The sequence below is a fragment of the Heptranchias perlo genome, chromosome 2 (genome assembly GCF_035084215.1).
Source record: "Heptranchias perlo isolate sHepPer1 chromosome 2, sHepPer1.hap1, whole genome shotgun sequence".
Classification (NCBI taxonomy): domain Eukaryota; kingdom Metazoa; phylum Chordata; class Chondrichthyes; order Hexanchiformes; family Hexanchidae; genus Heptranchias; species Heptranchias perlo.
Genome location: NC_090326.1, coordinates 85939056 through 85957908, shown reverse-complemented (window position 1 = coordinate 85957908; position 18853 = coordinate 85939056). Strand labels below are relative to the sequence as shown.

Genomic DNA, 18853 nt, shown 5'->3' with positions numbered 1-18853 from the left:
GCTGTTTCTTGAGCTTCAAGGTAACAGTGTAGAAGACTGAAGACAGAGAGGTCAGAGTGAGAGTGGGATGGGGAACTGAAGCTACAAGAGCTTTGTTTGCACTTGCGAACAGTATTTGGTTCCCCAATGTAGAGGTGACTGCACCATGAGCGAGTACAGTATACGAGGTTGGAGGAAGTACACATAAATCTGGAAGGAGTGTTTGGTGCCCTGAATAATGTAGTGGGAGGAAATGAATGGACAGTTGTTGCTTCTCCTGTGCTTGCACAGCAAGGACAGCACGTGGTGGGGGTGATGGAAGAATGAACAAGAGTGTCACAGAGGGAACAATCCCTTCAGAAATCAGAGGGGAGGGAAAGATGTGTTTGGTGGTGGGATAATGTTGGAGGTGGCAGAAATGATACACGATGGTGGGGTGGAAGGTGAGGACGAGTGGAGACCCTATCACACTTTGGGAATGGGGAAGAGGTGAGAGTAGAAGCACCGGAAATGGATGTACCCGATCGAGAGTCCTGGCCACTATGGAGGAGAGGAATCCTCAGGTGAAGAAAAAGGAAGAAGATAGTATCATCAAGGGACAGAGACAGAGAAACTGGGAGAAAGGAATGGAGTCCTTACAGGAAGTTGGGTGGGTAGAAGTACAATCCATGAAGTTTTGGGAGCTGGTGGCTAATAATAGATACATGTAAAAAGCCCTCCCATGGACATAGAGAGGAAAAGTCAGAGATGGGCCACGCAACAGTAGGAAAGATTGGAAATCTGAAGCATAATTAATTACATTTTCTAGATGAGGGTTAAAGCCGGAAGCAGCACTGACACAGTCATCAATATGATTGAAAAAGTATTTTTTTTCACAAGGCTACCATTCACAAACCAGCTAGGACCACAAAACAAATCAAATCTCTTAGATAATTTATAACATAAACATTAAAAAAAATTATACAAATCTGAAAATACAAGTTGATTTATCCATAAAATTGGTTATTTAGTGTTTGAAATATCGAACAAATTTACCCCTCATAGCCCTTCCTTCCTATCTGGGCCTGAGCCTTAAATTGTGTGGACAAATTCTATAGGGACGATTTTCAACTGCCAGCTGCCCGTTTCAGGCCTGAAAAACAGGCAGCAGACAGTTGCAATGGGGGGGATGGAGGAGGAGGGGGTGGAACCTTGGCCACCCCATGGATGCCCAAGGCTTACCTGATGCAATTTTTTTTTTAAGGAGGTGTGCTCTTCCTGGCTCGACAAAAATACTGAGGCCTGCTGCTGGCCTGATCTCACCCCTCTCCAAGATCAGCTCCCCCACCAAAATGCATTTCTTGCACCTTAATCAAGTTGTAAGAGTTGGTGGACAAATAAAGTTGCAAATATTGGCCCTTAAATTGTTCGGCAAGACTCCTAAAATCTCTTTGAGCTTCATCCTTAACTATTTCAACACGTACATGGAATATGCATGTCAACTATTTTATCTTCTTACATGTAGCACTTTACACTTGTCTGCATTAAATTTCATCCGTCATTGTTCTGTTTACTTGCATCTTGTTCAACTCATTCTGTAATTTCTGAATTGTCTCTTCTGATTCCACTATCCCTCCTAGTTTGGTATCATCTGCAAATTTGACCACTTAGCATTGTGTTTCTGAATCAACATGGTTTATATCAATTACAAACAGCAGTAGTCCTAGTACTGAGCCCTGAGGTACCCCACCCAATACATCCCACCCCCCAACTCTGACATAATTCCTTTAAAACATACTCATCATTTCCCACGCTCCAATCAGTTCCTTAGCCATTACATAGGAACAGGAGTAGGGAATTCAGCCCCTCGAGCCTGTTCCATCATGCAATTAGATGATGGCTGATCTGTATCTTAACTCCACCGACCCACTTTGGTTCGGTAACCCTTAATACCCTTGTCTAACAAAAACCTATCAACCTCATTTTGAAATTTTCAATTGACCTAGCCACAACAGTTTTTTTTGGAGTTTTATTCTTAGGTTTACCCTGAATCAGCACAGCTTTGAATTTAATTAATAGCCTTTCTTTGTGAAACTTTGTCATTAGCCGTTTGGGTGTCAAGTTAGACCAAGTCATAGGGCCCGATATTAGGAGGGAGGCAGGTTGGCAGCGGGGGGGGGGGGGTCGACTGGGCGCGTGGGTAACGGCCCAGTGAAATCGGGATGCTCCGCACGCGATCACAGCCTAATTGAAGGCACTTATGCGTACTTCTGGGTTTCCCGTTCTAGACCTGCGCAGCGGGCGCATCACAGGCTGTCAGCAGGTGGGGCCCTATTTAAAGGGGCAGTTCTCCAATGCTCCTCCTGCAGCAAACAAGCAAATTGGCAGCATGGAGCAGGCCAGAGGCAAGGCTGCTCCAAGGTTCTTAGACTCCTCACTCCAGGTGCTGCTCGATGGGGTCAGGAGGAGGTGGGAAACGTTTTTCCCAGCGGACGGGAGGAAGTGGCCTGCCTCTGCCACCAAGAAGGTCTGGCTCGAGGTGGCAGAGGAGGTCACCAGCAGCAGTAACATCTCCCGAACCTGGGTCCAGTGCAGGAAACGCTTTAATGACCTAACCAGGTTAGCCAAAATGAGTATACTTACGCATTCTCCCACACTCCGTCTTCCACATCTCCTCCACCACCACACAAGTCCTTCTGCGCTGCCACCACAACGCTCTCACATCACTCCTCGCATCCACTCAGCCATCATCCTCACCTTGCCTGCAATTACTCACTGCCCCAGTTCCCATTCGAACACTATCACGCAACCCAATCCTCATACAATCTCATGGCTATGTCTCACACGCACCCTCCCATGCATCTCCCTCACGGTCACCCCACCCACACCAATGCATGCAGTGGGTCACCATGCAACCATCACTCAATCACGCCTCTCTGTGTTTTGCCTTGATCGGAGAAGAGATGTCAGATGGCCCAGGAGAGGGATGATGATCAAAGGGGACATGGAAGTGGGAACACCATTTAAAGCGCTTCCACGTCTCACCCAATGCCCCCCTCTCAACCAGTACCCGCAGTGCTGCCTCCTCTCCTGGTGCTCGAGTCTGCCCCTGCACAGGTGCAGGTGGAGCAGTCTTTGGAGGAGTCCTCACAGGCACTGAAACCCAGAGGGCATCGCGCAAAGCATCTCATGGGTCAGGGCATGGACAAGAGCAACCTGCCACAACCTCTGCTGAAGCCACAGGGGTAGCACCACATAAGGGTTCCCGTAAACGTAAGGTAAAGATTTTGGGAGCACAAAGGGGATGGACAAGGGTGTATGACAGAATGTCATGTTTTTGATTTACTTTTGTTTGTTTTGCAAAAAAACAAAAATTTGTTATCACCACTACTGTCACGTCTTTGCAAATCTTGTCTGGTTTGTGCAATAATGCCCTTTCCTGAGGATCACCATGAAGACCCACACCTGATGCCACCCATTGTGTCACTGCAGGGCTCTTTTGTGCAGACGACTGAGAGACGTCGGTGATGTCTCGGGTGGCACCCTGGAAGGATGCAGAGGAGAAGTTGTTGAGGGCAATGGTGACTTTGACAGCGACAGGTAAGAAGATGGTGCTCGGGCCAGCTGGGAGCAGCTCGGCATCAAGGAGGCTGCAGATGTCCACGACTACAGAGAGGTCCAGGAAGCTGAGCCTCGGTCTGTAGACCCTATGGCGAGGGTAGTGCCCTCTGCGACGCATCTCTCTCTGCCGTTGCCCTTCCTCCTGCTGTGCAGGTGGATGTGTCACAGCACTGTGTTGTGGAGCTCCATGTGTCAGAGGTGGACGGCGTGGCTGGCGAGGCTGGTGATGCTGTTCATCCTCCAAGGAGGTCATGACTGCAGCTATTGGGGCTCCCACCCGGAAGATGTACGTTTGAGGGGGTCCACAAGGTAGGTAAATGTGTCTGCACACCGGGGTTGAGGTTGCAAGTTTGTGATTTTTTTGTGTTAGGAGGAGGGTGGTGCAGGCCAAACTTTGTCCAAAGTGACAGAGTGGCCAACTGTCAAATGGACCTTTGCAGCTGCCACAGGCTGGTGGCTGCAACACGTCCATTTCAACTGGGAGTGTTTCCCCCCAGTACGGGAAACAGTTGACCTGAAAATCCCACCCCTCCTAAAATATCCTCCAAATCAGGTCTGCAAACGACCTGAAGTATCAAATTAATTGATTTAAGTGGGATCCCACAGGCTTTAATTGCCGGTGGGAGTCACACATGCGGGGGCTGTGCGTGCATCTAAGCGCGTCATTGGAGAACCCGGAAGTGGGCGGGTTGGAGCTGGGCTCCAGACCCGCCCCAGGAATCCCCAATTTTCAGAGCCCCCCCCCGCCACGGACATCCAAAAATCGAGCCCATAGCTTTAGCACAGTCCACTTCGGTTGTCATTTCCTCAAAGAAGTCAAGATCAATATGCAATATCATTGCCTAGATTTCTGATAATTATCTGTTTCATATCTTATTGCATCACGAGCACCAGAATGGCTTGTTTTAGACCATAAACTTAATATACCTAATTATCTGGCACAGCTCAAAATTATACTTCAGTGAGTCCAAGGGCAACACATTGAAGCACAGGGAGGTGGAACAATGGTTTCATTTCTATCTTTGCTGAGGGCTCAAGTTCAGTCACATTACAGCGGAGACCCAGCAAACTAGGAACATAGGAACAGGAGTAGGCCATTCAGCCTCTCGAGCCCGCACTGCCATATGATAAGATCATGGCTGATCTGTGATCGAACTCCATATACCTGCCTTTGGCCCATATCCCTTAATACCTTTGGTTTCAAAATGCTATCTATCTCAGATTTAAAATTAGCAATTGAGTTAGCATCAATTGCCGTTTGTGGAAGAGAGTTCCAAACTTCTACCACCCTTTGTGAGAAGAAATGTTTTCTAATCTCACTCCTGAAAGGTCTAGCTCCAATTTTTAGACTGTGCCCCCTGGTTCTAGAATCCCTAACCAGCAGAAATAGTTTCTCTCTATTTGCCCTATCCGTTCCCCTTAATATCTTATAAACTTCGATCAGATCACCCCTTAACCTTCTAAACTCTAAAAAATACAACCTCAATTTGTGTAATCTCTCCTCGTAACTTAACCCTTGAAGTCCGGGTATCATTCTAGTAAACCTACGCTGCACTCCCTCCAAGGCCAATATGTCCTTCCGAAGGTGCGGTGCCCAGAACTGCTCACAGTACTCCAGGTGCGGTCTGACCAGGGTTTTGTATAGCTGCAGCATAACGTCTGCCCTCTTGTACTCTAGTCCTCTAGATATAAAGGCCAGCATTCCATTAGCCTTCTTGATTATTTTCTGCACCTGTTCATGACACTTCAATGACCTATCTACCTGAACCCCTAAGTCCCTTTGGACATCCACTGTTTTTAACTTTTTACCATTTAGAAAGTACCCTGTTCTATCCTTTTTTGGTCCAAAGTGGATGACCTCACATCTGTCTACATTGAATTCTATTTGGCACAGTTTTGCCCATTCACCTAATCTATCAATATCGCTTTGTAATTTTATGTTTTCATCTACACTGCTTATAATGCCACCAATCCTTGTGTCATCGGCAAACTTAGATATGAGACTTTCTGTGCCTTCATCTAAGTCGTTAATAAATATTGTGAACAACTGAGGCCCCAAGGCAGATCCCTGTGGGACTCCACTAGTCACATCCTGCCAATGTGAGTACCTACCCATTATCCCTACTCTCTGTCGCCTTTCACTCAGCCAACTTCCTAACCAAGTCCGTACTTTTCCCTCGATTTCATGGGCTTCTATCTTAGCTAACAGTCTCTTATGTGAGACTTTTATCAAATGTCTTCTGGAAGTCCATATAAATAACATCCATTGACATTCCCCTGTCCACTACTTTAGTCACTTCTCCAAAAAATTCAATCACAAATCCATGCTGGCTCTCTCTGATTAACTGAAAATTTTCAAGGTGTTCAGTCACCCTATCCTTAATTATAGACTCCAGCATTTTCCCCACAACAGATGTTAGGCTAACTGGTCTCTAATTCCCTGGTTTCCCTCTCTCTCCTTTCTTAAAAAGCGGAGTGACATGTGCAATTTTCCAATCCAGAGGGACAGTTCCTGAATCTAGAGAACTTTGAAAGATTATAGTTAGGGCATCTGCAATGTGCTCACCTACTTCCTTTAAAACCTTGGGATGGAAACCATCTGGTCCTGGGGATTTGTCACTCTTTCGTGCTATTATTTTCTTCATTACTGTTGTTTTACTTATGTTAATTTTATTGAGTCCCTGTCCCCGATTCAATATTAGTTTTCTTGGGATTTCCGGCATGTTATCCTCTTTTTCTACTGTAAATACTGACGCAAAGTAATTATTCAACATCTCCGCTATTTCCCCATTGTCAATGACAATATCCCCACTTTCAGTTTTTAAGGGGCCAACACTGCTCCTGACCACCCTCTTTTTCCTAATATAACTATAAAAGGTCTTCGTATTGGTTTTGATATCCCTTGCAATTTTCTTTTCATACTCTCTTTTTGCAGTTTGTAATATCTGTTTTGTTGATCTTTGTATCTTTCACATTCGCCAGGATCTGTGCCATTTTTTCCCTTTTTGTATGCCCTTTCCTCATGTCTTATACTGTCCCTTACCTCTTTGGTGGTCCATGGCTGTTTTTTTTGGCAAGTCGAGTCCTTGCCCCTCAGGGGTATAAACCGGTTCTGTATCACGTTAAATGTTTCTTTTAACATTTCCCACTGATCATCAGTCGTTTTACCCATTAACAGATTTGCTCAGTTTACTGTGGACTGTCTCTGTCTCATCCAATTGAAGTCGGCCTTACCCAAATCTAGAATCTTAGCAGCTGATTCACTTTGTTCCCTTTCAAACACGACCTTGAACTCGATCATGTTATTATCGCTATTGGATAGATGTTCACGCACAGTTAAGCTGTTAACTAAATCTGGTTCATTACTCATTACTAAATCTAGTATGTCGCTCCCCCTTGTTGCCTTTAGCAAAGATAGAAATGAAACCATTGTTCCACCTCCCTGTGCTTCTATGTGCTGCCCTTGGACTCACTTAAGTATAATTTTGAGCTGTGCCAGATAATTAGGTATATTTAGTTTATGGTTTACAACAAGCCATTCTGGTGCTCATGATGTAATAAGGTATGAAACAGATAAGTATCAGAAATCTAGGCAATGACATTGCATATTGATCTCGACTTCTTTGAGGAAGTGAGAACCGAAGTGGACTGTGCTAGAGCTATGACTTGGTGTAACTCGATACCCAAACGGCTTTTGACAAAGTTCCACAAAGAAAGGCTATTAATTAAATTCAAAGCTGTGGTGATTCAGGGTAAACCTGGGAATAAAACTCCAAAACACTATTGAGGCTAGGTCAATTGAAAATTTCAAAACGGAGATTGATAGATTTTTGTTAGGCAAGGATATTAAGGGTTACGGAATCAAGGCGGGTAGGTGGAGTTAAGATACAGATTAGCCATCATCTAATTGAATGGCGTAACAGGCTCGAGGGGCTGAATTCCCTACCCCTGTTCCTATGTAATGCACCAGCACTGTCTGGGAGTGAGGAGACCCCTCCCAACTGGCACCGTCCAAGAGATGAGACATTTCCTGACCCGTATGAGTACCATATCCGGTCACTTTAAAAACACACAGCATGGTGAACACTTCATGAATTGTTCCTTAAGAAAACAGGACAATAATTACTAACAGCACCAAGGAGCAGTCCATAAAGTATATCTGCATGTAATCCCGGTCTACGGGCCGGATGAAACTGTTCCACAGGCCGGATTCAGCCCCCGGGTCGTATGTTCGACAGCCCTGCTATAAAAGTCCTATCTAAAATAAATTTGGGAAGCAGGGACCCAGCTGTTAGTGGACATTGGCCCATGGAACAAACGGCCCTGAATTAAATCATACACTGGAAAGATGGCAGTAGCCAATATATGAAAGGGAAATTTACACTGATGCACTAGAGGGTGTTCTCCTGAATTTGGGGTCAATGCATGCAAGTTGGGCAGAGCAGAGGAAACTTTACTCTGCATCTAGCTGTGCCATAGCTGGTCAGGAAGTGCATGGTGTGGTTGCTGAATGCCTAAATTGGAAATGTCTGCTTTGAGAAGCAGAAAAATTCGCCATGAAATAAAATCTGCCAAGTAATGAATGAGCATTTTGGATTAACTATCTTTGTTTACAGCGATAGATGCAAACAAAAGTTGAAGTTTGCAGGAAGGGTTTTTGTTCTTTAAAACATCTTTATTAAATAGCAAAGAAACATTGGGCCCAGATTTTGCTGTAAAAATAACAGTGAGGCGAACAGCGCTTATCGTTATTCATGTGCAAATTGGACAGTAATTTCCGGCGACCGCACATGCACAGTTAAACATGGAAATCAGGAAGTTGCTGTACCAGATACCCTGCTCCTCCAAAAGCTGTGCGAAAATGGCATATTTCTGTCTGGCTCTCTGAATGGCTTGAAGTTCCTGTACTTACCTGATAGATACAGACTAATCTCGCCAAAAAAAGTTAAGTCAAGTCATTTCAAGTCTAAGCTCCATTTCAATGGCAGGGTAAATCTTAATGACTGCCAAACAACCTCTCTGGCACTGAAAATTAACTTTTACAATTGTGAAGACTCATTCCCTCAGATGTTTTTTTTACTTTTTAACTCAATCTCTTAATTAAATCTTTCTTACCCTCTCTTTATTTCGCTTTCTGTACCTGATTTGACATTGAATTCACTATTCTAATTTACACTAACTGGTTCTGACTGCGCTATTAACGATGCTTCAATCTGATTGGTTGAGGAAATACACAGCTGCTTGCCCTGTTCACACAGGTCCCAGATGCCCTGTAGAGGGCGCCGTGCTTTTTGGTTCTCTCATTTTCAGGAACTTGACGTGCAAAAGCTCACAGAAAGTCTATGGGCAAGTGCAAGTCTAATGAACATCTGGACCAAGGTGATTGGGAACTAGTTGATGGACCAAAGAATCTAGAATGACTTTCTGATCTAACACCAGAAGAAACACAACCCATTGCTCCAAGTATTGAGTTCTGAACCGGTCTCCTCCGCACAGCATTTTCTGTAGCAATTTCAAGTGTGCTTTGATAAAGGGCACTGGACAGGTGTGCAAGACCTGTGAAAATAGGCATATGTTTCACGGTTCCAGAAATACACAATCCTGAAGGAATCAATACAAGAACACAGGAGCTATAGTAACCCCATTTAAGCTGGAGCACTGGGAAGAATGATTTTCATGAGAGAAATATTCCCCTGGCAAAAGATGCTTGGGTCCTCACATAATTGTTGAAAAATCAAGCAATTAATGTATTTTTTCCATTAAATAGTATTGTTGATTACAATGAGAGACACTTCTTAATATCCAGTATTATGAATACATGTACCAAACAATCCTTGACAAAAAAAGTCATTAGAAGTTTATATATTTATGAATATTACACTGTTTTTGTTTTGCTGTGAGGAAACTAAGGCATGCTCTGACAGATTCAAACCAGCAAACCAAAAAAAAAGCCTCCACGATCTCCTCATTCCATTTTTAGCTGCTTCATGTAATTAAAATGCAGATTTATAGCATTTCATGTTTGACAGCTTGCAAGCCTGGGCCTATATCACCAATTACATTTGCCCCTTAAGGTGAAGTAAACTAAAGTTAATAAATGACTGGAGGATGATCTTCCAAGAGTTTTTTTAAAGAAGCATACACACATCCTGCAGGCAGCTGTGCTTCAAACTTCCCCAGTTTACAGTTTATATTTCCACATATATTTAGACCTTGCATTAAATGTTTGATTTTCACTTTGGTACAAAACTGTGTTGATTTGCTAGATAAGGAAGGGGGGATAAAGGGATGGAGGAATACGGGGGAAAGATGTTCAACAAAATTCAATGTTCAAGATTATACAAGTTTTATTCACAATTCAAATCACAGTACTGAAAGTAATGAATGGGGCTTCTTTTCATTGCTAATGCTGACCAAACAGAAATACAACTGCAATGGGCAGGTACAAGCTTAGACTCTAAAATTAGCTACACTGCCATTTATGAATCATTCACATGCACAGTCTAGCTCCAGAGTATTTTTCAGTGGGTGGCCTCATTCTCCCACAGCAATGACTGAAATATAGTTTATGATACTGAATAAAGTTAGTTACTTGTTCCAATTGCTTACTAGATGCAGTGGTATTGGGAATTGGTATTGGGAACTTTGGCAGAACCTCATCAAATAGGTTTAGCTCCAATTTGGAGAGGAGCCATTGGCTGCAGCTAACAAGTTTTGCTGATGTGGTGCTAACTTAAAATTATTTGGCTCATAACATGAATGGAAATTTCCACTAGCACCAAAATGAGTCACTTTGCTCCAGATTTCTCTCACAATAGATGTAACACCTTGCTTTAGAAATAGAGCAGGGCTGCCAGTTGAAGATTTAAAAGGATAGATTTTTGTCTTCACTGCCAGGGTGGGAATTTGACGAAGGCGATCGCTCACCCTTTATAGAACCCACCCAGTTTTCATTCCATTCAAATCAATAGAGTGAGGGTCAGCAGACTTTTTGACTGTGGAGGGCACCACTGCTGGGCTCAATAATGGCCTCACACAATAGTTGCCAAGATAGGGACTATGGTTATTTTTTTTTCCTCTTTATTAACCATAGTACTATAGAAGATTGTAGCACAGGAGGAACCCATTCGGTCCATTGTGTTTGTGCCAGCTCTTTTAGAGCAATCCTAAAATAATCACATGGTCCATGCTCACCCCAGAGCCCTGCATTTTCCTCTGTAAACTGAACATTGATTTGAGATAGCTGTTGGATAAATTCTTCAGTCACTGGCTTTCAATGAGATCCAGGAAGACTCTTGATTAATTTACATTTCAAAATGGCCTTGCACATATCCCAAAATTTTCTTTTTTTGTTCCTAGCAAGGGATAGTATAATACATTGAGAGTTTACTGTGAACTCTGTCACCTAATGTTCAAAGTTTGTATTCAGTTCAAATTTACATTTAAGCAGTGAACTTGCAGCAAAGCTTATGGCAAACTAAGCACATTGCAAGCACAAAACCTGACCTACAGTAAACTTGCTGAATTGTTCTGATAATAGCTTGGCATGACATTGCAGTAGAGTAAAGTGAAACAGTTCTCCAAACTTGTTGTAAACTTGCATTTATTTTCGTAAGAGTCAAAATTGCCTGAATTAATTTAATTTGGAACTCTAATAAATTGCCAGATCGATCAAGAAAACATCATCCTCTCCTCCGTGCTGGATTCTGAGCAGCTGATTCTCAACGTGAGAATCCCAAGTGAGAGACTCGTGACAGTACTGAAATGGAACCAAGCAAGTCAAAACCATTACATTTCTTATTATTTATTGTGTCAATCACAAGCATTAAAAAGTCATCCGTATATCATGGGATACATATGTGAATCATGAAGGTTGGCAACACTATGCATTTAAACCTGCAGACAAAGAATGATGTTCTATAAGACTGCACCTAGTGTGCTGCGATCAATTTGTTCAGTTACACTGATTTACTGGTGATTATTTGGGACCTAAAGAACATTAAGTTAGCTAAGGCACCTGCTCGAATCAGACAAAGGTGAAGGAAGGATGTCAAGACCTTAGAGAGGGTGCAGAAGAGATTCACTAGAATGGTACTAGGGATGAGGGACTTCAGTTATGTGGAGAGACTGGAGAAGCTGGGGTTGTTCTCCTTAGAGCAGAGAAGGTTAAGGGGAGATTTGATAGAGGTGTTCAAAATCATGAAGGGTTTTGATAGAGTAAACAAGGAGAAAATGTTTCCTGTGGCAGAAGGGTCGGTAACCAGAGGACATAGATTTAAGGTGATTGGCAAAAGAACCAGTGGTGACATGAGGAAAATATTTGTTATGCAGCGAGTTGTAATGGTCTGGAATGCACTGCCTGAAAGGGTGGTGATAGCAGATTCAATAGTAACTTTCAAAAGGGAGTTGGATAAATACTTGAAGGGAAAAAAATTTGCAGGGTTATAGGGAAAGAGCAGGGGAGTGAGACTAATTGTATAGCTCTACAAAGAGCTGGCACAGGCACGAGGGGCTGAATAGCCTCCTTCTGTGCTGTATCATTCTATGATTCTAAGTCCAAATTGTAACCTAGTCAACTGTCAAAATAAAACCAGCATTTAATAAACAGCATTTACAAGTTCAGTCACAAGGTTGAAAGGCTTGTGCCCAAAGCAACTCACGTAGGGAATCCCTGTAGATGTAATGCAGCTCTCTGTTATCACAAGAGCTGCCCAAGACTGAATGACTGGCCTTTGAATGCTATTAACTGAGGTAGCGACATTTGCTAATAATTTTGTTTGTGGTAATCCTTGGCTATGTCGCTTTAGTCTGGTTCACTTAACATTTTAATTAATCACTCCTTTTGAAAGCAAATTCTCATATTGACACAATTCAGCATTTAAGTAGAAAACCTCACCTGATCACAATCCTACTCCCAATGTTGTTGGCTGTGCACATTCATAAAAACCATAACAAGTTGGAAAAATCTAAAATGAAAGCAGTTATAAATAAGTTGTCTGTTTAATCCCAACATGTCTGCTTATCACGAGGGTATGCACATGCGATACATGATCTGAATACATGGTGATGTGACCCAGTTTGAAAAGTCAATGAGTTGTCGGAAACAGACAAAAAGTTGACGATGGTTGCTTTAAGTAATTCATAGCAAGGAAACAGCTCATGAAGGAAATGGTGCACCTAATAATTATGTATAAACCAGATTATACAACACTGCCACTGCCATAACATAGTTGAATATCATATCCTGATTTACTCCTGCAATTCAAAATGAGATTTCACTTTAAACTACATCTATAATTTAATGCAATAGTAAAACCCTTCCCCTTAGCTCCATGATGACATTTAAATCTGGTCAGAGTTTGATGTAATGATTTTACTTTCGCAGCACTTATCTAGTTATTTGGTAAATAATAACGCTGCTGTTAAACTTTACAACCATGTTTCAATACCAAAAGACAGAGAGTCCTCCATCTCATACACACCCAGCAGTTGGCACGTGTCCCTAATGGAAGGTCCAGATTACATTGAAAGAGGACCATGAGAAATCACATAGTTCTGCTGGCTAGGACTCTGGTGCGAACACTTTAGAACCTTAATATTCCTAGTCAACAGAGTGGCAGTTATGCCAATTATAGATTATCACAGTGATAGCTGCTTCATATCTAAATAAGTATACCTAAAATATGGTAATTTGCAGTTTTCCTTATCCTAACTCTTTAATAAATCTATGCTGGAATCAGCAACAGAATAAAGTTAGATGATTCTATGCGTGAATATCAGTTATTTAATCAGAAATCCTTTTGAAAGTCATTTCAATTCCAATGCAATAATGTACTGCCAGCTCCACTTCTAAATCAGGCTGAGTGCACAGAGATCAGTGGTTGGTTGATTTTCAATTTATGAAATTGACCTGAAACTGATGAACACATCACTGGAAGCAAAAGGATACAAGTATATAAAATGCTGCAGGCCATGCAGGAATTCACAAAATATTCCAGAGTCACTCATCCAGCCAACATCGGTGTGGAACCTTTTCCCTCCCTCTCTCCCTTCCTCCCTTAAAGATTGTAGCTGTGCTGCACTTCCATGGTAACTGGGTGCCTTGTAGTAACTCGCCCAAGTATCCAGTCGGTGCATGTATGTCTAGACAGTAAATGTTCACAGACTTTCTGAACACGTGTCCACCACACACAATTCTAATCTCATCTTCACTCCATGCAAACTTGCTTTCCAGTAGGAGTCATTGAATAGTAATCAGGAACACTGACTGATCTTCCCTTCCTTAGCACAGGGCACCAAGCCCAGTTCTTGTGCTTCCAGCAGCATCCCACCTGAGATCTGACAACTCAGCACAGATCGGTTTGCCAACCAGATGGTTGCACTAGGGCTGAGCCTCGTTTTTCAGCACCTGCAAAGACTGTTGGCTAAAGAATGGCATTATCAAGTCTGTCCTTCTAAAAGCTTAAATGAAAGTCAAGGAAATTTCAAACACTAGGAAGCCACTGTATTTTTTAATAAGGTGTAAGATTTGTTGGGTTATGCAGTGCATTTCTTGGGTGTATTTTGCTTGGTGTTAAGGATTACTCCAGATATTATGAACAGCAAATTCTTTCTTGCTTGCAAGAGATAATTTTACAAAATCACGCTCTCAGCAGGTGAGGCTCCCTTCTGGGGGAGCGATTTTGCAAAATTACCTCTATAGTTTGCAACTTGATTAGGATTAGGGAACTAAAAATCAGTCTTTAACTTTTCTTATACAAACATTTATTTTTATTATAATGTGGATAGGATAAAGCAACAAGCATGGTTAAAAAACACAAAAAGCAAAATACTATGGATGCTGGATATCTGAAATAAAAACAGAAAAGGCTGAAAACATTCAGCAGGTCAAGCAGCATCTGTGAAGAGAGAAGGGTAGGTCTTCAGATCCTCAATCTGAAGCATGGTTAAAAAAAACTTTTCATACCATAGGTATGAGATTTCTACGTTTCTTGATTATAATCACCAAATTATTTTGGTCCTCAGTAGTTCTTTGCATCCTTCCCCCACATCTCATGTAAGTTGCATAACATTTGTTATTTTCCAGCATTATCATTTTGAACACAAAAGTCTCATTAGTTTCCTTCAAAATATAACCTATTGAAAGACACAGATATTTGAGCATGTGTTCCATGTGTATGATGTTCACAGCATTCCATCCACCAACCTTCTGAAAAGGTCTCAAATAGTCTGCACAAAGTGGTGTTTGGAATTTGTAGACTTGGAAAATGAAACAAAGTAACAAATGGCAAATTTAAATGAAAATACCATGGGTTAGAGATTTAAATAAATAAATTTTAAAAAGAAAGAGGTCAAACTGAAGGAATATAATTGTATTTTCCCACTCCTCTATTCCCAATTTCTACCTTTCTTGATGATGTTGATTGCTTCTTTAAGTAAAGTTCCATGGATGCCAGACACCCTTTCAGTAACTTGCTTAAGTGGCCATTATTCATGTGCCAACATTGAGACCAGGTGTTGGCAAGCTATTTGTTCATGGAGCATCACAGCCAAGTGTGCACCTGTTCTCACCTAACAACTTCAAACATATACCTCCAGCAGGAACAAGACCCTGGTCAATTTGCCCTTCCTTTCCTGGGGTACCGAGGTCAATTATAGTGCCCTTGCTGCTATCCCGGAGAAGATAATCTAACCGAGGACAGGCCAGGGATTTGAACTCAGAACATTCTTGTTGTGCGTTAGATGATAGCTGGATAGAGTTGCTTTAAGAAAATGACAAGATTATAAAAGGGATATATATATATTCCTTCATTGGAGAGCATCATTTCACATTCTGGAATCCAGCATTGTTTCTGCTCTGAGTACAGCTAGGCCCTGAAATTGCATATCTCATCTGCACAACTTCAGAGGTAGTCAAAGTACTGGCAGTATTGCATGATGCCACAACAAACATTAATGCTATAATATGAACAGTAAAATCACTCCCTTCTAATATTGCTAAAGCAACCTGAATGTTTACTTCAGAAATAGTAATGGCACAACTGGGTTTTAGCACAAGTTGGCACAAGCACATCAAGCAGAAAGGTAGGGCAACTAAAGCCAGAGCTCCATAGATGACAAAAGAGATGGCGAGTAAGATGAAATGGAAAAAAGGGGTGTATGACAAATGTCAGGCTGATAACACAATTGAAAACCAGGCAGAACATAGGAAGTTCAGAGGGGAAGTGAAAAAGGAAATAAGAGGGGCAAAGAGAGAGTATGAGAACAGACTGGCAGCCAACATAAAAAGGAATCTAAAAGTCTTCTACGGGCATGTAAATAGTAAACGGGTAGTAAGAGGAGGGGTGGAGCCGATTAGGGACCATACAGGAGATCTACTCATAGAGGCAGAGTGGATGGCCGAGGTACTAAATGAGTACTTTGCATCTGTCTTTACCATGGAAGAAGATGTTGCCAGAGACTCAGTAAAGGAAGATATAGTTGAGATACTGGATGGGCTAAAAATTGATAAAGAAGAGGTACTTGAAAGGCTATTTGTAGTTAAAGTAGGTAAGTCACCCGGTCTGGATGGGATGCATCCTAGGTTGCTGAGGGAAGTATGGGTGGAGATTGCGGAGGTACTCCCATAATCTTCCAAACATCCATAGATACAGAGGTGGTGCCAGAGGACTGGAGAATTGCAAATGTTATACCTTTGTTCAAAAAAGGGTGTAAGGATAAACCTAACAACTATAGGCCAGTCAGGTTAACCTCAATGGTGGGGAAACTTTGAGAAACTATAATCTGGGACAGAATTAACAGTCACTTGGACGAGTGTGGATTGATTAGGGAAAGCCAGCATGGATTTGTTAAAGGCAAATCATGTTTAACTAACCTGATAGAGTTTTTTGATGAGGTAAGAGAGGGTAGATGAGGGCAATGCAGTTAATGTGGTGTATATGGGCTTTCAAAAGGTGTTTGATAAAGTGCTGCACGGTAGGCTTATCATCAAGATTGCGGCCCATGGAATAAAGGGGGCAGTAGCAACATGGATACAGAATTGGCTAAGGGACAGGAAACAGAGAGTTGTGGTGAATGGTTGTTTTTCAGACTGGAGGGATGTGTACAGTGGTGTTCCCTAGGGGTTGGTGCTGGGACCACTGCTTTTCTTGTTATAAATTAATGACTTGGACTTGGGTGTACAGGGCACAATTTCAAAATTTGCAGATGACACAAAACTTGGAAGGGTAGTAAACAGTGAGGAGGATAGTGATAGACTTCAAGAGGATATAGATAGGCTGGTGGCATGGGCGGACACGTGGCAGATGAAATTTAACGCAGAAAAATGCGAAGTGATACATTTCGATAGGAAGAACGAGGAGAGGCAATATAAACTAGAGGGCACAACTCTAAAAGGGGTACAGGAACTGAGAGATCTGGGGGTATATGTGCACAAGTCGTTGAAGGTGGCAGGGCAGGTTGAGAAAGCGGTTAAAAAAGCATACAGGATCCTGGGCTTTATAAATAGAAGCATAGAGCACAAAAGTATGGAAGTCACGATGAACCTTTATAAAACACTGTTTCGGCCACAACTGGAGTAGTGTCCAGTTCTGGGCACCGCACTTTATGAAAGATGTGAAGGCCTTAGAGAGAATGCAGAAGAGATTTAGTAGAATGATTCCAGGGATGAGGGACTTTAGTTATGTGGATAGACTGGAAAAGCTGTGGTTGTTCTCCTTGGAACAGAGATGGTTGTGAGGAGATTTGATAGAGATATTCAAAATAATCAAGGATCTAGACAGAGTAGATAGAGAGAAACTGTTCCCATTGGCAGAAGGATCAAGAACCAGAGGACACAGATTTAAGGTGATTGGCAAAGGAACCAAAGGTGACATGAGGAAAAACTTTTTTACACTGTGAGTGGTTAGGACCTGGAATGCACTGCCCGAGGGGGTGGTGGAGGCAGATTTAATCACGGCCTTCAAAAGGGAACTGGATAAGTACTTTGCAGGGCTGCTGGGATAGGGCGGGGGAGTGGGACTAGCTGGATTGCTCTGCATAGAGCTGACGTGGACTCGATGAGCCGAATGGCCTCCTTCAGTGCTGTAACCTTTCTATAAGTTCATGACTCAGTTGAATACTGAAGAGGATACTGGGTGGATGACAGTGGATTGCAAGCAGTAATTAAACTGAGGGTTTCAGATATTAATTTATCTAAACCTTGAAACTTAATTATTGTCTGTCAGTGGATTTTCAAATTTAAAAAAAATCACTGTTGCCAAAATAACAGAATATTGGAAACAATACAGGTGCTCACAGGAAATACAAGAGCTCACAGGAAATACAGGAGCTCACAGGAAATGAGTGCTGATACAAAATGACAGGGGACTTTACAAAATATAACAATTCACTATCCTCTACATAATCTAACTATGAAATGCCATGTGCATCCCACTCATAACAAATATTGCAGGGCTTACAAGAGACAAAGTTGCGAGTGTGAAAATCTATTTGTTTTCAATTCTGGTGGGGACTACATACTCTGAATAGTGAAATGTGGCTCTGACCTTTCTCAGCTCTATTGGAAATCCCTGGGGATTTCAGTGAAACAATGTAAATTGTAACAGTGACATGCAAGTTGTATTATAATTGGTTTCAAACTTCCCCATATCTGTTGCAGTGTGAACTTACTGCAGCACCAGCATTGCAGTACAGCAGTGGCATTTTCAGAGCAGCCTATTCTGGGAACTAATCCCATTTCAAAATGACCCACTGAGGTAGGAATATCTCTCATAGACTTACCACTCCTATAGAGAAGTAGTTGTTGATAATACTGTAAGGCACAGGGTCCCCCTTTTCCTCTTTGTCATTTGGAATCACCTCGATTTTCCATCTGTCCAGCATCGCCACTGTGCAGTTTTCAATGTCTTTAATGATCTTCATCAGACTCTTCCCTTCATAGCCTTCCAGGGGAACAAAAAAATAGTCTGTCACATTGGTTAAAAAGTTTGATGACGACCAACTAATAGTGCCATTATATGAAATTAAAAGACACCATAATGGTTTGAAAATCAACATTCTGAGACACCCCACACAGTTCATTTCCAGGTCACTCTCAGACCCAAATATTCAACATTCAATTCCAGTATTTGACAAATCTCTGACTGCAGCAGGTTAGATTTATTTTTAAATTATATACCGTTACATGCAATTACTCACTTCTGCATTCAGAGTGCTTTCTCAAAACATGCTTTGGTGTTGTAGAACTGTTTCATTAACCCTTCACACTTTTAAA

General features: G+C 42.1%; 1 protein-coding gene across 1 annotated transcript in view; it reads right to left on the bottom strand.

Moving 5' to 3' along the window:
• Window positions 1–18853, bottom strand: part of dgkb (diacylglycerol kinase, beta) — a 635142-nt gene that overhangs the window by 316023 nt on the left and 300266 nt on the right. Inside the window, exon 18 of the mRNA XM_067998463.1 lies at window positions 18361–18521. Coding sequence (XP_067854564.1) covers window positions 18361–18521 — 161 coding nt within the window. The remainder of the gene's footprint in view (window positions 1–18360; window positions 18522–18853) is intronic.